Raw genomic sequence first — 22,343 nt, forward strand, 5'->3', positions numbered from 1 at the left:
ACGAGGACAGAAGGGCCTGGTGGGAAGGGAACAGGAGTAAGACCAGCACACAGCCCGACTTGTGTTCCAAAGACTTGGGTTTGGACCTGAGGAGTTCAATTTTGGATGAATTTCTTAATTAACCTGTGTGGTTCCCAGTTCCTTCCCTGAGTGCCCAGGACAGTAGAGTCAACCTCACGTTTGAGTGTTGGGGACGCACACACGAGAGTGCTTGGTGTGAGCACACAGGAGGAGTCATGACACAGCAGTGTAAGAGCTGCCACGCGGGTCCCTGTGGCCTGCAGTTCGAAGCCCACTGCGTGTGTTAGCACTCTATACCCCAGTCACCGCGGAAGGCCAGACTGCGATCACGTTTTTTTTTTTTTTTTTTTTTTGAGATGGAGTCTCGCTCTGTCACCCAGGCTGCAGTGCAGTGGCCGGATCTCAGCTCACTGCAAGCTCCGCCTCCCGGGTTTACGCCATTCTCCGGCCTCAGCCTCCCGAGTAGCTGGGACTACAGGCGCCCGCCACCTCGCCCGGCTAGTTTTTTGTATTTCTTAATAGAGACGGGGTTTCACCGTGTTAGCCAGGATGGTCTCGATCTCCTGACCTTGTGATCCGCCCGTCTCGGCCTCCCAAAGTGCTGGGATTACAGGCTTGAGCCACGCGCCCGGCCATACGATCACGTTCTAAAAGATGGACTGAGAGACTGACACACAGACAGTTTAGGCAACGTCCCCAGGTCTGAATTCCAGCAACTGGAGGCATCGATGCACCAGAAAGGCCACAAACCCAGCAGAAGCTTCGTTAGATCTGATTAGTTAGATCTCAGGCTAAATTAGATAAAAGAGAAACGCTCGTGTCTCAGCACGCTGAGCTGGGATGGTGATTTCCGCCACGCCCTGAAATCGTTTGTTGTACTTTACTGTGAATATAAAATGTACAACCTTCCCCAAAACACTTTTTTGCGGCCGGGCACAGTGGCTCATGCCTGTAATCCTAGCACTTTGGGAGGCCGAGGCGGGCAGATCACAAGTTCAGGAGTTCAAGACCAGCCTGGCCAGATGGTGAAACCCTGTCTCTACTAAAGATACAAAAAATTAGCCGGGCGTCATGGCAGACACCTGTAATCCCAGCTTCTTGAGAGGCTGAGGCAGGAGAATTGCCTGAAACCCAGGAGGCGGAGGTTGCGGTGAGCCGAGATCATGCCTCTGCACTCCAGCCTGGGTGACAGAGCGAGACTCCGTCTCAGAAAAACAAAACAGAACAGAAACACCTTTTTTGCATTCCCGTTTCTGCGGTGTCTCCCACAGGCAGGGACATCCGAAGTGATGTTGTTCCTTCCGGGCTCTGTGGCCTCCGGAGCTGTGAAGAGCTTCAGCCTCCATGTCTTTACCTCCTTCCCAGACCTTGCACATTTTCCCTCTAGAATTGGAAAAAGATGCAAATAGGTTTCCTCTCAGAGCAATAAGAAAGGAAAATGCCCTCCTAACTTCGTTGTTTTTTCTTTTTAAAATTAAGATGTCAATCTCCCACAGGTGTGAAAATGCTTTTATTGTACTAATTAAAACAGTTTGACAATGGTCTAAATTGTCAGTATAGAAACCTCTCCTCGTTTTAGAATTTTAATTTGCTCATTATTTTTGTTTTTGACTAGTCTGAAAATAAGTGCATTCTTTTAGTAAATAAAATAACGGCTGTGTCCCCCGAGCCCTGTGGCAAGCAATGGGCATCTGTGTTTTCTATATAAACCGAGTGTCTACAGGTTGCCTGTTACTGGAGCTGAGACATTCGTGGGGTATGTTTGGGATGGTCTAGGCTAAAGTAGACTGTGTGATAAAGATGAAATTTTGTTGGAGGTGCTGAGTTGGAGGGACACCGGTGCCTCTTGACGGGGCAAAGCACCTCCCGGTGGCTTTGATGAAAGGGCCAGGATGGCCCATCTGGAAACAGAAAATAAGAGTGGTTTCTGCAGATACAGGGCAGCAGAGCCACTGCGGACAGCAGGAGTCAGGCTGAGGCAGCACAGCTTCTCATGGGGGATCAGGGGATCCCCTGCCAGATGCAGCAGCACCAGGGCTGTGGGGCCAGCCAAGGGGGGTGACTCTAGGAGCACAAGAGTCAGACACACACGGGTTCCTCCTGACGGTTAACCAGGGAAATGGCTCTCAGCCCGCTAAGAAATGGACTCAATAGCACCTGACAGCAGTTTTCTAAAAGCTCAGGGTGTTTTTATTTTTGTTTTTGTTTGTTTATTTGTTTTGAGACGAAGCCACACTCTTGTTGCCCAGGCCGGAGAGCAATGGTGCGATCTCGGCTCACCGCAACCTCCGCCTCCCAGGTTCAAGCAATTCTCCTGCCTCAGCCTCCCTAGTAGCTGGGATTACAGACGACTGCCGCCACACCTGACTAATTTTTGTATTTTCAGTACAGACAGGGTTTCACCGTGTTGGCCAGGCTGGTCTCAAACTCCTGACCTCAGGCAGTCCATCCGCCTCGGCCTCCAAAAGTGGTGGAATTACAGGCCTGAGCCATCGCACCCAGCCTCTAAAAGCTCAGATTTTGAATGTCGCTCATGCCTTCCTCCTCCAGTTTGTCCGTTCCTCCAATCTGTCTTCCTCCAAGTTGTTCCCACCCCTTGGCTCCATGAGTCTCTTTGTCACGTGGGCATCCCCTTCCCAGACTAACGAGGATGCCTGGCTATTTCTCCCAGTTCTGTTTGGTCTAAACATGAGACACCACAGGCCCGGCCTTCTGTCCCGCGAAAGCCTCACTGCCCCTGGGGGAACCAGCCCAGTGCTCACATGTTGCTGTGCGTGCACTTGTCTGGGACTTCTGCTGGGAGCCTGCGGTGGGCAGGGCGCTGAGGATAGAACCAGACAGTCTTAGCTAAAGCACCACACAGGGCGGGTGGATGAGCAGAGACAGCAGCAGAGGCCCTGGACTGCGCTCTGATCAGACCCCACGGGAGTGAGGGTCGCCCAGCCTTGAGGAGGGAGTGCTTCTGGAGGAGGCGACAGTGGAACCAAGAGGAGTGGATGAGGGACGAAGGCGGATGTAAGGAGCAGGGCACAGGGAGGGGCACCAGTGTCAGGCAAAGGTACAGCCACAGAGTCAGACCATGAATGAGGGCCTGGGCAGTGAGCAGCTCAGGTGTGGGGCAGCGAGCAGAAGGAGGAGTGAGAAGAGACGCCAGGGATTCACCAGGGTTCCCAGCAAGAAAAGATCTCTAGTCTTCAATATGGAGATGACTAGCCAGACAGATAAAGATATTTGTGTGTGTCCCTTTGTGTGTGTGTGTGTGTGTGCGCGCATGAGAGAGAGGGGAGAGAGGGGGAAGAGAGAGAGCGAGAGAGAGTGCTGGCTTCTGTGTGTGCTCCTGATGTCATTGTGGGAGGTAAACTCTGAAGAGGATGCAGAGCTGTCTCGGTTGCTCTGGAGAGGTGAGAACTAAGTGCAGGCTGGGCGATAACAGGAATGCACTTAAATGTCGTGGACTCAGCATTCTTGCTGTCTCCAGCTCCTTTATGAACAAACCCTGCAGAAAGAGCTCTGGCTTCTGAGCTGGAATAGCCTAGCCTGGCAAACGGCTGGGCAGTGTCACAGGGTGGGATGGGACTCTGCCCTGCTGTGCTTCCCATCTTGGGGACCACGGCATGAGCGAGATGGGCTCAACGAAGGTTCAGGTCTCTGAGAGAAACCGTGCAGCCTCTCCCCTGTGCAGGTTACAACGAGTGGAGGGAGTTCTGTGGCCTGCCTCGCCTGGAGACCCCCGCTGACCTGAGCACAGCCATCGCCAGCAGGAGCGTGGCCGACAAGATCCTGGACTTGTACAAGCATCCTGACAACATCGACGTCTGGCTGGGAGGCTTAGCTGAAAACTTCCTCCCCAGGGCTCGGACAGGCCCCCTGTTTGCCTGTCTCATTGGGAAGCAGATGAAGGCTCTGCGGGACGGAGACTGGTAGGTTCCTGTCCGGAATGTCTTCCTTCTTGTTCTGCACAGAGGCAGGTGGTCTGCATTGGTTCAGAAGCCAGCCAGACCTGCATCCAAATTCTGGCTCCACTGCTGGACTCTTACATAAGCTGATCAGATTGTTTCTCCCACCCATAGTTTCCTTAACCTCGAACCGTGTTTTCATAACAATGAAGCAACTACAAAGCATGTAGCACTTAGAATGGGAGCTAGCACTGATTTTTCCTAGATCCAACCACATGAGCAAACAGGCGCCTAACAAAAACAAATTGTGACACACTCGTGACAGCCCTGAGACTGCATCCCATCCCCCACGTCCCCTGACGATGCCCAGGAAAGCGCAGAGGTGGACAGTGACTCAGGCGTAGACACAGGCTATGCCTGGTGCTCATGGATGCCTCTGGGCTGGACAGGCCTCCCGGTCCCCCAGCCCCTGCCTGCACACAGAGGTGCTTGCCGGTAGCAGAAAGCTGAGGTCCCGGTTTGCCTGCCTCGTACATGTCTGCTCCCTCCTCAAGTTCAACCTGGAATGTGGAGGTTTGTACTGGAGGGAGTCAGAGCCAGATCCTGTTCCCGTGTGATTCTGAGTCCTTCCCCACTCCCGTAGAAGCAGGTGCACAGGATACCAGTGTTAAGATTTTGGAACAGCACAGACAAAAACAATGGGAAAACGTTTTCTTTTGCTTTTAAAGACATCCCTACCTATCCAGCTCTCTCTCTATTTTTGGTAGTCACTGTGCCAAGGTCAGATTTTTGTTGTAAAGGATCTGTGCTCTTTCCAGAGAGTGCACCTGTCACACGCGGAGGCTCCTGTCCTTTGCCCAGTGTGACTTTTGTCTCTAATTTCGGAGATGCAGCATTTCAAAGAGCTACGAACACCTGGGGAGAAATTACCAGATGAACTTGTCTCCCTCATAGCTGTGTCTTCAGTAAACGTGCGTTTGGAATTCTCTGGGACATGGGAAGCCACTCGTTCAGAAGGGGGAAGATTTCACCAACTTGCCCCATATGTGTGTCTCCCAAGCGTGTTTTATGCCACCCATGGCTGAAGCTCCATCTGAAATCAGAGGCAGCTGGCAGATTCCTGGGGTGGTGCCCGCAATTTCTCATCCTGCGTATTTATGACCAAATATCTCCCCAATGCAAAAATGGGGTCAATTAACTTCCATATAATGGGGCCTCTCTTTTATGTTCTAAGAGGAATTCATCCCCGTGATGGGAAGCAGAAGAGCTTTATGTGGCCGGGGAAATGTGTGCTTTATGGCACTCAGGCCAGGAGCTGCTGGCACTTTGGCAACGATTTTCGTATTTTGAGAGGAAAGCGGGACTTCATTTCTTCACATTGCAATTTTCTTGATTACCCATGGCCTGGAGGAAGAAGCTGAAGGTAGAGAGACCGTGCAGGGCACGCTGACTTCAGACTGGAGAGCAGCACGTTGTAAAGCAGCTGAATTTGCTGTAATTATTCTTGTTTTTAACACAGCATTGCACCCCAAATAACAGCAATGCAGCAAAATAGATTCTCACACTCAACACGCGAAGTGGCTCTGAGCCCCTCCTCCATCTGACGCCGCTCGTTCAGACAGCCAGGTGCACGCCGTGCTGCCCCTCCGCATCTCCTTCAGGTCCTCAGTGCCTGCACCTGCGCGGCCCCGGGTGCTGGGGGTCTGGGCAGGCGCCGCAGGGGAGGCCAGCAGCACACAGCAGTGGGTGGCTGGTCCTGAGTGCCTGCCCTGGGGGTTCTCCAGGCACCGTGAACTTACGCTCTGTCTCCTTCCCTGGAGGTTTTGGTGGGAGAACAGCCACGTCTTCACGGATGCGCAGAGGCATGAGCTGGAGAAGCACTCCCTGTCTCGGGTCATCTGTGACAACACCGGCCTCACCAGGGTGCCCGTGGATGCCTTCCGAGTCGGAAAATTCCCTGAAGACTTTGAGTCTTGTGACAGCATCCCTGGCATGAACCTGGAGGCCTGGAGGGAGACCTTTCCTCAAGGTGACGTTTGGTCTTTTCTCACACCACCTTACAGCACGTGCATCTCATCAAACAAACCTTGTCTTCCCAAGGAGCTGAGTTTAACTTTTCCCTGTTTAGAAAACAGTCGATGCCCTGCCTTACACCCTCAGGGCAGCTCCCGGGGCGGGCGGGACCCTTCTCTAGTGAGACAGGAACTGGGGGCCTAGAAAATGGGATCCAGCGGGGCCCGACCTGGGAAGTGACGGTGTGTGCTGCGTGGGTGCTGAGTGAGTGACCACAGCAGGGCTCCCCAGCCTCGGCACCAGCCCCTCCAGGGCACAAGTGTGCCCGTGACAGGGACGTTGGTATGTGGTTTTCTTTTCTCGCAGTTTGACTACATGTAAACCTGTCCACATTTCACAGACGACAAGTGTGGCTTCCCAGAGAGCGTGGAGAATGGGGACTTTGTGCACTGTGAGGAGTCTGGGAGGCGTGTGCTGGTGTATTCCTGCCGGCACGGGTATGAGCTCCAAGGCCACGAGCAACTCACTTGCACCCAGGAAGGATGGGATTTCCAGCCTCCGCTCTGCAAAGGTCAGTTCTTTCTTCAATAACAATTACAAAACATCTGCATGTTTCCGATATAAATTAACAACGCAATGTCATTGAAAATTTATTCGCCAAAAGATGCTTCTGAAACTGTTATCTTCCCAGCAGCAATTTGGGGGTAGGAAGCAAGGGCTCTCCCTTTGGCTGGCCGTGTTCCCAGCTGGCCTCTATTCTAGGTGGTGAGGCCTCAGAATAGGCACGTGGAATCGTGACCAATGGGGTCACCTGTGAGGGAAGAGAGAGAGGAGTTCATGAGTTCCAGGCAAAGTTGTGGTGAACTTGCAGGGCCACTTTCTCAAAGGAAACACGGCAGCAAACGTCTCCACTCCAGGAACCCATAGAGTTAGTCCCGCCTCCACCTCCCACAGGTGGCTGATTCCGAAGCCCATGCCTGGTTCTCTAGTCGCTGGGTTTCACTCCCAGCCTCCTGTGTGTTTAGGTGTAGACAGGTGCGGGCTCCTAGCGGTGGCTTGAGAGCAGGTTGGGGAGGCAAAGGCAAAACAGCTGTGGGCCACCTCCACCTCCTCCTCCCATGCGCCTGGCTTGAGCAGATGTCAGCCCAGGGCACCTGGGAGCAGGTTTGCTGGACAACAGAGCCTCCCAGGGGAAGAGCCATGTACTGGGGTCCCTCTGCGGGGAGCAGCAGAATGAGAGTCCCCCACTGACTGTTCTGAGACAGAAAGAGCCCTCTGGGTGCAACTCCTGAGGCTGGGGCGTCCTGTCGGAGCAGCTCGTGTCCCCCAGCTACTTCAGAAACGCCCTGCAACAAAACCCGGACCGCTGGCTCTGGTCTCATGGGCCAGTGGGGTCAGGGCAGGCAGGAGCAGGAATGGCTGCTGTTCCCAGAGGAAGGTTGCTCAGACGACACTCACCAGCAATGTTTAGAAGGCCAAGCTGCCTTCAGGGACTGCGTTTTAGGGGAGGAAAACTGGCATCAGACACAGAGCCTCCTGTGAGCTGCTGCTATGAGCTGCACTAACCTAGACCGCAGAAGAAAGGGAGGGTCTCGTGCCAGAATCTGGCTGGTTTGCAAGTAGAAATAAAAGCAAAATCCAGTTTTCAGTTTTCTCAGAGTTTTCAGAAGACGAAAGGGTCCTGGAGCCAGTGCTTTGGGAGACCCAGGTGAAAGAATCCTTTGAGGCCAGGAGTTCAAGACCAGCCTGAGAAACGTAGTGAAACCCCATCTCTACAAAAAAAAAAAAAAAAGGCCTGGACGGGGATGGTGGGATAAGTTGCACAAGGTCAATACCATTGAACTGCACATTTAAAAATGGCTGAGGTGGTAAATTTCACATTATGTATAATTTAGCACAGTAACAAAATTTCCATTTCAATTTTGAAAGTCCAAAATGTTTGTCCTTGAAGGGTTGCAGTGGCCAACTGCTTCTAGACCCTCAGTCGTAAAGGGAGAGGCTGAGACCCCGCGTGCACCAGAGACCCAGCAGGACTCAGTGCTAGGGCAGGGGTCAGGTAGGGGTGCGGCTCCCTCCAAGTCTGTGGTCTCAGATGCCCTCCCAGGAGCCATCTTTCTGTTAGGAGAGGAGAGAAGGGATGAGGAGAGGAGGAAACGAAGCCAGCTGGGGAACGGTGCCTCGGAAATAACTTTCAGAGTCGCTGAGGACACAGGGAGCTGCCTGGGCACAGATAGGGCAGAGGCCTGCTACGTAGCTGAGGGAGGGTGTCATCGCTGGAAACCAGCAGCCTGGGCTGGAAACCCTCGTTTAAACTGTTAATTGCACGATGCTAGATTTGTAGACGTGCTCCCCTGCTGCATTTTGGGATTGGTCACAAATGACAACGTACAAGGAAGCCACCCAGAGGTTAGACAATGCCCCAGAGAACAGCAGACCAGGATGTTTCTCCCAGGGAACTTTCCGGAAGCCTCGGTGTTCCGAAATACAGCTACTCTGTTGGGTGATGACATCCGTGTAAACTTGTGGTTGCTGTTAACACCACTGCATGACTCCTGGCCGCGGGCTCTGTCACTGACCCTTCGGTGACAAAGGGATCACGAATCGCGCTTCTCCTGTTTCCTTGGCTTAGAGACTGTGCAAGCTTGAAGTGCCCACTTCACCCCCGTTCCTGGTTTTCCATGTTGGCATCACCGTTAAGGAATTGATGGCAAGTGCTTCAGGGCGCAGCACGTTGCATGTTCTGTGTTAACAAGCCTTCCTGTGGTGCATTTCACTGTACACCTACGTCCGTCCTTGCCCAAATACCCAGATGTTTCCCGTGTCCATTTTAGCTTATCTTAAGTATGAATGACCCCAAAGTGCTATCACAGGGATCTGCAAGGTGCAAATAAAAATGGGCGAGACCTTAGAGTGGATCGGGAAGGGAGACTGCTGGTGTCCTGCAACCTGCCTGTGCAGAGCTGTCCCCGGTGCACGTGCCCTCTGACCTTCTGGCCTGTGACTTTCTCATCTGTCTCCTAAACGAGGAATGCTCCTCCAGCCTCCTCTAGACCATCCTATGCCATCAAAATCACTCTTTTGTTATTGAAGTCTTTTCATTTATCTTCCTTGATTTTTAGGCCAACAGTTAACAGCTGTCTAAAGTTAAGATCTGTTTTTAGAAGGACTATTTCTGAACCAGTCTGGGTACTCCCCAGGGTGTAGGAGTGTTTCTCAGTGTGGTCCGTGCACAGGAGCTGGTGCTCCTGGCGGGTTCCCTGGCTGCAGCAGCAACGTCACCAGGGAGCTTGTTAGACCTGCGGCGTCTGGGGCCCCGCCACAATCCCTGAGTCAGAATCCACACACTTCACAAGACCCCGTTAGACTGTGTATGTGAAGGTCCAAGACGCCCATCGGCCGACCCTAACTCATTCTCTCTTCTCTCTGTAGTTCACTGACTCGGGCCCAACTTCATGTTCTCCTGCCACGGCCATTTCAGTAGCCATTTAATCTGTCTCCCAAAATTGCTGAGTCTCTGCGCCTCCAGGTTTTCAAACGTTAAATGAGGACAGGAATAAGGCATCAATTTAAATTAGTTAGAAATGCACAGTACAAAGAGTGGGGCGCAGGCCTGTTGTTGACACCGTGTGTGCCCAGGAGCCGTGCTCCAAATGCTGGGACAGCTGCACCCAGAACAGTTACGCTGCACAGTTAGCAGGACGTCTGCTGACTTGGAGGAGTGTTGGTGACACGTCACTCAATGAACGTGCAGGCTACACAGCAGTGTGTGCACTGGGAATCCATTCAGGTGTTTTTAAAGCAGTGGGTCACTGGCACACACATCACTTTGATGAGTGTCCTCCCGAATGCAAGGGGAGCGCTAGGCTCTGCTCCAGAGCCTGTTCATACTGGAGACCTCGGCAGCCTGCCATGGGAACAGGGAGGAGGGATTGCTGACATGCAGCAATACGACTCTTTTTCTTGTTTTTTTTATCACATCTATAATTAAAATATGTCTTAGAAATAAATGACAAAACTCAAAAATCTGGTACAAGTGCATATGCACAAATATTTTTACCACAGCTATTCCCTGCACTAGAAGTTTCAAAATCAAGAATCACAAGGGAAAAAAATGAAGTATAAGAGAGAGGAAACTTTACATTTATGGTAAATTGACAAGAATGTAAGTACTCAAGCAGGTCCTCAGTGAAATCTCCTCATCAACATGTCTGCGGCTCCAGAAAGGAAGGCTGTGGACTTAACTGAATAATATAGAAAAACAAATAGTATTTGCTGCTCTCTTCTCTATTCAAATTCTACTTATTCACTAAAACTCATCCACATAAAAACTTGATATTAAGGCTGGGCATGGTGGCTCACGCCTGTAATCCTAGCACTTTGGGAGACCGAGGCAGATGGATCATGAAGTCAGGAGTTCAACACCAGCCTAGCCAAGATGGTGAAACCCCACCTCTACTAAAAATACAAAAAAGAAAAATTAGCCAGTCATGGTGGTGGGTGTCTGTAATCCCAGCTACCCAGGAGGCTGCGGCAAGAGAATTGCTTGAACCCAGGAGGCGGAGGTTTCAGTGAGCCGAGATTGCACCACTGCACTCCAGCCTGGGCAACAGAGTGAGACTCCGTCTCAAAAAAAACAAAAACAAAAAAACTGGCAAATGCATTGCAGTGAGTCTCCTCTGAGTGCCTTGATGCTACAGATTTCAAATAGATAAAAAGCTATGAATCAGTGGCTTTTTACATCAGTTATTGTCAGGAGGTTATACAGTAAACGAATATACATAAATGCTTTGTGTGTATTACGGAAAATATGGTTCACAACCAATACTAATTTGCTTAGAGAAATGGAAACATCCGTGCACATCTGCACTCACTGTGCATGGAGACTGTGGACGCCACGGCCACTCTTCTTGAAACTCAAGGTGAAGCAGCCAGAGAGCACAGTCTTGGCCTCTGTGCAGGTTGCCCTGGTATCTGGGGACACTGCGGCTGAGGCTGGTTTCCTCCTCTGCTGGGGAGAGTGCTGCTCTTCAGACAGGGCCGATTTGTCCCCCTCCTTCCTGTCCATCCTCGGGAAGGAGATCTGCATGGCACTGGCCCCTGACTCAGGCTTCTGCTTAGAATAAACTGACCCTGGGTGGAGCATTGTGGGCCAAACTGTGCCCCCCAAAAGCTATGCTCAAGTTCTAGCCCCGTGTACCTCTGCATGTGGCCTGAAGAAGAGGCAAGGCCTTTGCAGGTGCCATCAAGTTAAAATGAGGCTGTCGGGTACGTCCCGATCCAATGTGCAGTGTCCTCGTAGGAAGAGGAGACAAGACACAGAGAGATGGGAACATGTGAAGACCCAGGATGGAAACAAAGCATCTGCCAGGCATGGGCCCCCCGGGACCCACCAGGAGCCAGAGCATGCAGGAAGGACCTCCTCCCCCGAGAGCCTTCTGAAGGGGCACCGCCCGGCCGACACCCTGATTTCAGACCTGTGACCTCCAGAACTGTTGGAGGATGCATTTCTGTTGCTTGGAGCCATCCAGTTTGTGATGATTTTTCCCAGCAGCCGCAGGGAACTCATACCTAGGATAAGTCTGAGCTGCAGGGAGCGGGTGAGGAGAGGGGCGGAAGCTGCTCCAAGGGAACTCCCCCAGAGGGAGGTAGGGATGTGTTGACGGCTGCCGTTCCCACTCTGAGGGCCCCATGGCACACCCCGGGGGTGAAGAAGAGAAAATGGGCTTGCAGCATCCATGGGTGAGGACCTCGATTTCTCACGCGATCATGATAGAAACACTCCCCTACCCCAGGGGTGGCTGCAGATGCCTTCGCACAGCTCCGGCGCTTCACAGCTCTGCATAGCGGGATGCAGGAGGGGCTGGTTCCAGGGGCAGATGCTTTCGCACAGCTCTGCATAGCGGGATGCAGGAGGGGCTGGTTCCAGCGGCAGATGCCTTCGTGCAGCTCTGCATAGCGGGATGCAGGAGGGGCTGGTTCCAGCAGCTCTGCATAGCGGGATGCAGGAGGGGCTGGTTCCAGCAGCAGATGCCTTCGCGCAGCTCTGCATAGCGGGATGCAGGAGGGGCTGGTTCCAGCGGCAGATGCCTTCGCGCAGCTCTGCATAGCGGGATGCAGGAGGGGCTGGTTCCAGCGGCAGATGCCTTCGCGCAGCTCTGCATAGCGGGATGCAGGAGGGGCTGGTTCCAGCGGCAGCTTTAGCCAGGAAAGACCTTCTATGTTTAACAGCCTTGACATGGTTACCTATACATAAAACTTTAATAGCTGCTGCAAGATACAGACAATTAACAGTGGCCGATAGTCAATAGCTCCAATCCCTTGAAATTTCTTTACCCTTGTCTTATACTTTTTATTTTTTTGAGACGGAGTCTCACTCTGTTGCCCAGGCGGGAGTGCAGTGGTGCAATCTCTGCTCACTACAACCTCTGCTTCCTGGGCTCAAGTGATTCTCCTGCCTCGGCCTCCTGAGTAGCTGGGATTACAGGTACCCACCACCGTACCTGGCTAATTTTTGTATTTTTAGTAGAGACGGGATTTCACCATGTTGGCCAGGCTGGTCTCAAACTCCTGACCTCAGGTGACCCCCCACCTCAGCCTCCCAAAGTGTTGGGATTAGAGGCGTGAGCCACCGCACCCGGCTTCTTATACTCTTATAGAGTGGTTGTCATTATCAATAATGTCATTATTAAAGACTGTCCTCTTTAGAAAGCCTGAGATATCCCCAACACCCTGCTTGTTGTCATAAGCACCATCTTTGATTCCAGGCCCGTTTTTCACAACAGACATAATGATACCCATTCTGTAACTGAGAAAACCAGCTGGCACCAAGGCTCCGCCCGACCCCAGAGCCCTGAGTTAGGAATGGGCAGTCCCACCCAGTGCAGCCCCTCACCCTGGGGAGCAGGAGGGCAGCAGGCCACCCCAGCTGACCTTCAAGGCCTTGCAGGTCTCCGGCACTGGGTCGCCTGAGCGCTGCCCAGGTTCGCACATTCTCCTCGTCCTGGGGTGGCCGAGTCGGGGGCCAAGTCCCTGTGGCCTATGTGGACCCCGGCTCTTCCACTCAGCGGTGAGATTGGGGAGAGTCCCTCCACCCCTCCCAGTACCTTTGCTCTGTCTGGGGGTGTCGTCGGCACCAGGACCCCAGGAGCGCAGACAGGTTGCTGCCCCCAGCCTGGCCCTCAGCAGAGACTGCACCCAGGCCAGCTCTGTTCCCTCCAGACAGAGCAGCTCCTGGAAGAGCACGTGTCCCAGCACTGACAGCACCTGTGCCATTCAGAGAACACACACTGGGCGTGTGGAGCAGACCTGTGACACGCTCCTGCTTGTTTTCTAAAATTGGCCAGAAAAGGAACATTATTTGAACAAAATGTACAGCAGGTTATCTGGAAATAGAAGCCTAGGGGATGAGGTACTAGATGTAGGATTCGCGTGCAGGGAGAGCAGGAGGGGACGCACCATCCTCACTGGCGGTGGCAGGTGGCCCCAGTCCTTGCTCTCAGAGGACCTGGAGCATCTGGGCCAGCTGGGAGTCTCTGCTTGGGTGAAGCGGACCCTGCCCTACCCTCCCCCTGGCCCCTTCCTGCCCCTGTGTCACTTGGCCAAATTCCACATTTGCCACTTGGCCAAATTCCACATTCCCCTATCCCAGGCAGACCCTAATTTCCTCCAGGAAGGCTCCTGTGACTTGGGCCTGAGTGAACCCCAGTGTGTGGACTCCCTGCAGGCTCAGAGCCCACGGCCAGCATGTGTCCGTCTTCTCCTCATCACCTTTTCAGATGTGCAGGGAGCAGGGGGCGGCCACACAACAGCAGAGGTGGTGCCTGGTTCCCCCTAGACCGGGTGGGGTGTCAGGCAAAGGGCTGACCTCCCCAGACAGAAGCATCTCCCAGAATGGGGGTCACACGGGAGAGAAGGGGGTGTGGCTGCTTCCTCTCACGTGTGTGGCCTTGTGTGTCTGGCAGATGTGAACGAGTGTGCAGACGGTGCCCACCCACCCTGCCACGCCTCTGCGAGGTGCAGAAACACCAAGGGCGGCTTCCAGTGCCTCTGCGCGGACCCCTACGAGTTAGGAGACGATGGGAGAACCTGCGTAGGTGAGTCTGCTCCCCTCCCTCTCTGTCCATCTATTTGCAAGTTTTTGTAAAATGAAGAAAAGTGTGTTCAAGTTAGGCAACTGTCAATCACCATCTTGATTGGGAAGGGCAGAGATGAATAAGACACCAAGCCCAGGTGCCCGAGGGGCGTCCGCGCTGTGCTGGGGGCAGAGGATGCATTTCATATCTGCTGTCTGTGCAGAGACCCTCGGTGCACGCTGAGGCTGGGGGCGGCAGCCAGAACCCATTTCCAGACAAGGTCCACAGGTGCATACCCAACCTAGATCACCCTCAAGACACAAAACTTATGAAACAGGCAGCGTTCAATACAGACCCATCCATCACCTCTCCTCCTCCTGGGCCCCCTCCAAACGCACCCGACTGCACCCTGACCAGGGCCAGCAGCACAGCTGCCTGCCTGTCGCCCACCCCCACCTCTGGATGTCCCCGCCCTGCATGGGGCCTGGGTGCTCAACATCCACCTCGGATGGCCTTGCCCAGTCCCCCAGCTCTGCCCTCAGATCAGGGACAGCGTCTTCCTCACCGCTGCCTCCAAGTCAGGCGCCAGATACGCCCAAACTTTGGACGAATTTACTCCCCTGAAAATTGTGGCTCTTAAGTAAGCATTATCTTTAATCTTCATTTTATACAAAAGGACACTAGTGATAAGAGGGCGAGATGCTGCCACTCACACAGCCACTCTGTAGCTGGCCGGGAATTTGTGTTAATAGTTGACTTCCAACTCTTATAGAAAAATAATTATTCGCCAGACTCGTGTTACAGACAGAATTCCTTTGAGCTACTGTCATAGGGGAGTGAGGTCTCCAGAAAGAACCAAGTGCAAGGCCCAAATGCAGCAAAGGCAGCTGGGACGTCCAGCCAGGACAGAAAGACGTCAGTGCAAAACGCTTCATGACTCAACTTCATTAAGGGGATTCTGATAAGCTGGAATAATAGGATTCTTGCTGAAACTCAGCTCCTCAGGCGAAGGACACAAGGGCCAAGGTTAAGGCCAGTCAAGAAGCGAGTGAGTCTGAAAAAAGATGGCCAGAACGCAGCTGCGTGGGGCCTTCAGAGGCCGAGGATGCTCCTTCTGGTGCTCTGAAGCTACATCCGCCTGACAGGCGTGTCCTCCCTTCCTGTGTCAAGCACACCCCCCTCCTGTGTCAGACACATCCCCCTCCTGTGTCAGGCACACCCCCCTCCTGTGTCAGGCACATCCCCCTCCTGTGTCAGGCACACCCCCCTCCTGTGTCAGACACATCCCCCTCCTGTGTCAGGCACACCCCCCTCCTGTGTCAGACACATCCCCCTCCTGTGTCAGGCACATCCCCCTCCTGTGTCAGACACATCCCCCTCCTGTGTCAGGCACACCCCACCCTCTTGTTTCAGACGTCCTCTCTCTGCACAGCATTCCCTCCTTATACTCATTGTTTTATCAGCCTCTGGTTTTATTCATGTTTTTTCTCCATATGAAATCATATCTTCTCTTCATTTCAAACCAGACCACTCTCAGTCATGGAAAACTAGAAACAGCAGCTCTTGCATTCAGGTTTTTAAATAAAATGTTTAAATCAACGGTTCAGATGTGAATTGCAAAGGTAGCCAGGTGGCGAAGCTGCCACGTTCACAGAGAGGAGCTCAGCTGCTTTCCGCATTGTTACTATAAACCCACGAAAGCCGATTCAGAACCCTGCTCAGGTGAAGCCGGTGGGACATTTACATCACGATTGCAGTTTTGCTGCACTGCAGCCCGGAAGCACTTGCTGCATTCTTGGTAATATCTCACTCCGTCAGATGGCTCCGTGGGGCCCCGGAAAACACTTCTACTGCTGTCCTCCAGCTGAAGCCACCACCCTCCGTCCCCCCAGTGTTTTCTTCTGGACTCACCCACAGAAGGATGGAGAAAGGAGGCCCAGTGGAAGTCAGGAACAGCCCTGGGAGAGCACAGAGATGAATTTGTGCCTAAGAGGGCTCACCCACTACCTCTCTTCCTCTTCCCGGAGAGCACCCAGAGATGAAGTCGTGCCTAAGAGAACTTGCACACCACCTCTCTTCCTCCTGGGCCCCCTTTGAACGCCTGCACCATGACTGGGGCCAGCAGCACATGAGCCTAAGACCATTTTGTGCACCAGGGCCCAGGTCTGAGAGATTAATATGCAGGTGCTCAGGGCTTCTTCTGTCTCCACGGTGACTTACAGACTTAGATTTAGATACAGGTGTGCATATAGATATTGATTATGGATATAGACAATTGTAGATATAGGTACAGATGCAGATATATAGATATAAATTCACCTATAGGTATAAAAGAATAGATTTAGATTTAGGTATAGGTATCCCTATATATGTTTAGATGTAGAAACACACATAGATTTCGGTGTCAATATAATTATAGAGGGAGCTCTGCTTTTGTTGTGTTTTGTTCCTAACGTTGCAATTAAGGGAACTGTATTGATTTCCTGGGGGTGCCATAGCAAAGCCCTGCAGACTGGGGGTGCCGTGGCAAAGCCCTGCAGACTGGGGGTGCTGTGGCAAAGCCCTGCAGACTGGGGGTGCCGTGGCAAAGCCCTGCAGACTGGGGGTGTCGCAGCAAAGCCCTGCAGACTGGGGGTGCCGTGGCAAAGCCCTGCAGACTGGGGGTGCCATAGCAAAGCCCTGCAGACTGGGGATGTCGCAGCAAAGCCCTGCAGACTGGGGGTGCCGCAGCAAAGCCCTGCAGACTGGGGATGTCGCAGCAAAGCCCTGCAGACTGGGGGTGCCGTAGCAAAGCCCTGCAGACTGGGGGTGCCGTAGCAAAGCCCTGCAGACTGGGGGTGCCGTAGCAAAGCCCTGCAGACTGGGGGTGCTGTAGCAAAGCCCTGCAGACTGGGCACTTGAACAAGAGATTTATCTCTCAGCGAGTCCTGGAGGCTGGAATCCAAGATCAAGGTGAGAGCAGGGCTGGCTTCCCCTGAGGACTCGCCCCTTGGCTGCCACACCACTTCTCCCCGTGTCCTCCCAGGGCGGTCCCTCTGTGTGTCTGAGGCCTCATATCATAAGGATATGATATGACATAAGGATATGTCCCACCAGCTTCACCTGAGCAGGGTTCTGAATCGGCTTTCGTGGGTTTATAATAATAATGTGGAAAGCAGCTGAGCTCCTCTCTGTGAACGTGGCAGCTTCACCACCTGGCTGCCTTGGGCCACGGCCCATAGTGACATCCCCATGTCGCTGCAATTACCCCCTCAAATGCTCCATCCCCAAATCAGCCACATTCTGAGGCCAGGGGCATTGGGGCTTCAGCATGAGAATCTGGGAGATCCAGTTCAGCCCACGACAGCACATGGCACACGGTGCCATCTTTTAATCTTCAGAATAAAACCTTAGAAGAAGTTCATACACAGGAGCATAAGCTAATTTCCAACATTTTGCTTCAAATGTCTCATTTTAGTTTTTTTCCTGAGAACAATTACAACATATATTTATCTGTTTCCTACATCTTAAGGACTCTTTTCTATAAACCTTGAAGTCAAATGTGTCTCTGGAGTTGAGACGTTCCCTCCCAGTGCTACCTCTTTGCTAAGGAATCCCCCTGCCTGGACGCCATCCATCTGCCTCTCCAGGTCTTGCCCCCATCAAGGGCGTCCGAGAGAACCCCTGAGCCCAGCCCGGACCAGCGCCCATGCAGTGCCCGTGCTCAGGGCAGCTCTGAGCTCCGCACTGCCTTCTGGTTCTGTGCGGTGGATGTGATGATTGCATGGTGCTGTCCCTGCCCTGCTCTGCCCCTGCTGGGCTCCTGGCTGCCGAATGTGAAGTCAGGGTCCACCGCAGAACACTTGTCTTCCTGCTGAGCCCTGCAGCCCCTCAAGCAGCTGGCTGCCTCCAGGAGTCTCCTCTCCAACAGCTGCCCTGTGCCTCCCTGGCCTCCCTGGCAGGACCCAGGCCCTCTGGAGGCACTGGGCCGGGCTGCCGGTGGAGCCTGATGGGGAGCGATGGTGGACAGTGACCTTCTCTTTCTAAGGAAGAGACTGAGGGAGGGAAAGTGCCCCCAGAGCATCTCAGGAGCTGGGAGGTGAACAGCTGGGGATGCAAGCTTCCCCCACCAGCAGCATCCTTGTAATGACACTGCTGCCCCTGCAAAATCGTCCGTGGAAAATTAGGATGCTGGGCATGACCTTTCTGCATCCCTGATGCACAAGCCTAACTGTTGTTCCATGGAGGCCACATATGTCCCTGTTGAAAGGGCCCTGCTCCCACGCAAGCAGCCATCAGTGCCTTCTCCGTACAGACAGCGCAGGCCAGCAGGACCCAGCACCATCCCTGGATGCACCAGCTCTGTCACTGCTGGACAGAACACCCCAAAAGGTTGATGGACGTGGCTGTCCCTCAGCTTTCAGAATGACAGCTTGAATCCCGAGCCTGCTTCCATGAGGAAGGGTGGACACCAGGAGAGAAGCAGAGGCCCTGGCTGGGTGGACATGCACTCAGGTGCTGAGGGCTCAGAGTGAACCAGGAGCAACAGCTGAGCCATGTTTACAGCCCCTCATACGAGCCCTGGCTGGAGGCTGGAGGTTCCAGAGAAGGTGGGCACCAGAGCCCGTGTCTGAGAGATTAATACACAGGTGCCATGGCTGCTGCTTCTGTCTTCACGGTGACTTACGGACACGGACGCCGAGGCCTGGGAAGATGAAGCGTAGCTGTGAGAGGAGCTCACATTCCGCTGGCCCACGAGAGCTCCAGCCCCGGCCAGCCCGTGTGCTGGTTGTCATATTAGATGGACTCCCCAGAGCAACAGGAGCAATCAGAGATGCAGATGTGTGTACAGAAATCGTTCTAGATTAGACACAGACATCCAGAGAGACACAGTTTGTAGATGTAGTTGTATAGATTTAGATATAGATATCGATTTAAATATATATGGATATTGATTGAGATATACATACATGCATAGATTCACATAAATTAGACATACATATAGATAACAAAAATGTAGACATGGATATAGTTATACCAATTTAGATTTGGATATAGATATTGATTATGGATATAGATATAGTTTTAGACTTAGGTACAGATGCAGATATAAAAATATAAATTTACACATAGGTATAGAATAGATTCAGGTGTAGCTATCCCTATATAAGTTTGGATATAGGGCCGGGCGCGGTGGCTCAAGCCTGTAATCCCAGCACTTTGGGAGGCCGAGACGGGCGGATCACGAGGTCAGGAGATCAAGACCATCCTGGCTAACACGGTGAAACCCCGTCTCTACTAAAAAATTCAAAAAACTAGCCGGGCGAGGTGGCAGGCGCCTGTAGTCCCAGCTACTCGGGAGGCTGAGGCAGGAGAATGGCGGGAACCCGGGAGGTGGAGCTTGCAGTGAGCTGAGATCCGGCCACAGCACTCCAGCCTGGACGACAGAGCGAGACTCCGTCTCAACAACAACAAAAAAAGTTTGGATATAGACACAATATAGATTTGGTATAGATGTAAATACAGCGGTAGACACCCATACACAGACGTAGTTTTAGATGTGCATCTAGCTCTATGTATAGATATGTGAAAGCATCTCTATCCTGCAGAACTGGTCATGGAATTAGAGAGGCTGAGGAGTCCCAGGATCTGCTGTCTGCAAACTGGAGCCCCAGCGTTGCTGGCGGAGTAGTTCCAGTCTGAGGGCAGACGAAGCTGCCATGAGATGTCCCAGCTCAAGCAGCAAGTCAGGAAAAGAGAAGTGAAGTCCTTTTCCCTCCACTTCCTGCTCTACTGGGTCCCTGAAAGGATGGGACAGGGCCCACCCATGTTGGGGAGAGCCGTCTGCTTTTCTCAGACCACAGATTCCAGTACCGATCCCTTCCAGAACCTATCTCAAAAACACAGCAGGAATAATGTCTAATCTGGGCCCCTGTGCTCCAGTCAAGTGGACACATAAAATTAACCATCCCAGTCATTATTCTGACCTGAATGCTCCAAAATCCCGATGCCCTCTGTCTGCCCAGGGCCTGCCAAAACCCGACACCCTTTCTTTCCAAAGGCCCTGGAAGGCCTTCACCCAGCCTCAGGGAATCCCCCCTCGCCCAGCCCCACAAGAGGGGGCACCCACACCCACGCCCACAGCAGAGAACTCCAGGGCTCCCTGGAGTGGCACTGAAGAGGTCAGGAAGCCACTCTGGCAACAGCTGTGACCTTGGCGATGCCCCCGTAGGACATACAGGGGCTTCGGGGCCTGTCTCAGCCGGGAATCCCCCAGCAACACACAGCCTTAAATCTGGCTCCAGGCGCAGTTACTGGTTCTTGAAATTGCAAATGCCAAGAAAGAAAAGTTTGGAGCAAAGAATAAAGGAAAAGTTTCTGCTGTGCGGCATCTGGCCTTTCCTTGGCCCGGGCTCATTTCACTTTCAGGTAGACATGGAGCTGCTTACGTCCCTGCTGTGCGTCTGCCGTTTGCTGGTGTGAGGTGGGCTTCAATCAGATGCTCGCCATGGCCCAGCACGTGGCTCCTCCTCTTACTCAAGGCTCTGATGTCAGATGCTTGGCTTTGCCAGTTTTTGAGGTTCCACAGGTGGCCCCTGAAAACCTCTAGCCCAAGTTTCTCAGAACCAAATCCAGCAGGAAGGGTGAATCCCCCTCCCAGAAATGTCAAACATCAATTCCAGAATGAATTTCCATGGCTGCGCTGTCCTGACTGCCCTCACCTGGTCTGTGCTTACCTGGAATCCCCACCCAGGCCTCGATCGGCTCAGCCTTCCCCGCACAGCCAGCCCCAGCAGCACAGGCGGAGCCCCCACCTGTAGTAGCCATGGGGGTGAGAACATGAACCCAGCCTCTTTCCGGATGTGGGAGGAGCGGCGTCCCACGGCCAGCAAGCTGCTCTGCTCTCCACGGACTTTTAGCAAGAGGCCGGTGTGCTCAGGTTGCCCTGCAGACTCTCCTGCGTCTGTGAGAGGTGGCAGGAAGGAGATCCTGGAGGCGGGAGGATGGTTAGAGGAGCCCAGGAGGAAAAGTCATGAGGTGCAAAAGCTAAAAGGACAGGATCGTTTTGGAGAAACAGTCAGGATGTGCATTTAGGATTTATTCATTCATTCTTGTGTCCACCAAATACTTGCTGAGTGTCCAAGACTCATGCTAGGAAGACAGTCATGGACACTACCTGTGTCTGGGCTGGAAATGAGACATACCTGCAAATCATGCCCAGGTGCTAAGTGGCACAGGGAACTGCCGCCACCCACAGACGCATTCATCACTGACTTTAAAAAATCCAGTGTGAGAACTAGAACCAAACCAAGCACCCAATTCCCCCAGCCACTGCCTTCGTCTGGTGCCTGAACGCGTTCCCTTAGCCCCAGAGCCTTTCTTCAACCACACGTGATGATATTTATCCAGGGCGACCCATGTTTGTTTTAAAAAAAACACTGATTGGTAGTATTTAAGTTCTTATTTAAAAGTCAGTTTTCATTTCATCTTGGGTTTCTCCTTGGCCACCTCGAATGCGCACCTAAACAGAAAAGTCAGTAATAAAACTGTGGTCAAAGGAGGTCTGAGTTCAAAGCCGCACTGGCCCCAGGCTGGTATCTCCTTGCAGAGAGCATAGAAGCCAAGGGCCGGACCCAGGAGCCCTTACTCAGTCCCTGGCTTTTTCAGACGAAGACACAGGTCCAGGTGGGAGGCACTTCCTCAGGCCCCTCACCAGATGCTCTGGGGCCGGCTCCCGGGCTGCCTCTCTCCTCTGTCCCGTCTTCAGGGCCTTCTGCACTTCTCTGTCTGATTCACGCTGACCCTGTTCGGTTTATTTCTGGAATGGGCTGATGAAACCCAGCATGAGCTCCAAAATCTGCTGCCATCCCGTGCCCCTGTGCCCCCAGGGCTCCAGCTCTGCAAGGTGCAGACCACCTTCCCTCGACCACAGTTTCACCTCTAGGAGGCGTCTGGGAAAAATAAAATGCAGCCAAGGGCAAAACCTCATGGTGTTACACCACATCCCCTACAGACCACTTTGTCCTACTTTCCTGCCCCGGTCAAAGGCCCCACAGGGCTCCCTGGGTCCTGCGGTCCACTCAGGGGGCACTGAGAGTCCTCCCTGGTTTGGGCAGCGAGGTGTACTTTCTGTCCTGCAGGACAGCGTCCATGCCAAGCCCACAGTGAGGCTGCCATAGAGAGCGAGCCAGCTTCTCTGCCCTGTGTCCCCTGCTGGCTCTCCCCACGTCCCATTCGGCTCTGGACTTAACGGTCTATGGCTTTTCTGGGCAGATAAATGACCCTCCCTCCCTCCCTCCCTCCTTCTGTACATCGTGCTGTGGGGTGAAGGCAGCTGGCCCAGGACAGGGTGTGGCCCAGA

The 22,343-nt window shown here is 53.1% G+C and overlaps 2 protein-coding genes across 15 annotated transcripts in view; both read left to right on the plus strand.

The window, feature by feature from the left end:
* Positions 1-22,343, plus strand: part of LOC105497556 (syntrophin gamma 2) — a 564,393-nt gene that overhangs the window by 504,350 nt on the left and 37,700 nt on the right. The gene's annotated exons all lie outside the window — the stretch shown is intronic.
* LOC105497560 (thyroid peroxidase) overlaps positions 1-22,343 on the plus strand; it is a 118,955-nt gene that overhangs the window by 68,561 nt on the left and 28,051 nt on the right. For all 14 annotated transcript variants that reach the window (XR_011611383.1, XR_011611386.1, XR_011611388.1 and 11 more), the window contains exons 11-14: positions 3,704-3,941; positions 5,738-5,946; positions 6,331-6,501; positions 13,892-14,023. Coding sequence is in view for 7 of the 14 variants with exons in the window: in XM_011768724.3 (XP_011767026.2) it covers positions 3,704-3,941; positions 5,738-5,946; positions 6,331-6,501; positions 13,892-14,023 (750 nt within the window). In the remaining 7 variants the exon portion in view is untranslated. The remainder of the gene's footprint in view (positions 1-3,703; positions 3,942-5,737; positions 5,947-6,330; positions 6,502-13,891; positions 14,024-22,343) is intronic.

This window comes from Macaca nemestrina, chromosome 13, assembly GCF_043159975.1.
Source record: "Macaca nemestrina isolate mMacNem1 chromosome 13, mMacNem.hap1, whole genome shotgun sequence".
Lineage (NCBI taxonomy): Eukaryota > Metazoa > Chordata > Mammalia > Primates > Cercopithecidae > Macaca > Macaca nemestrina.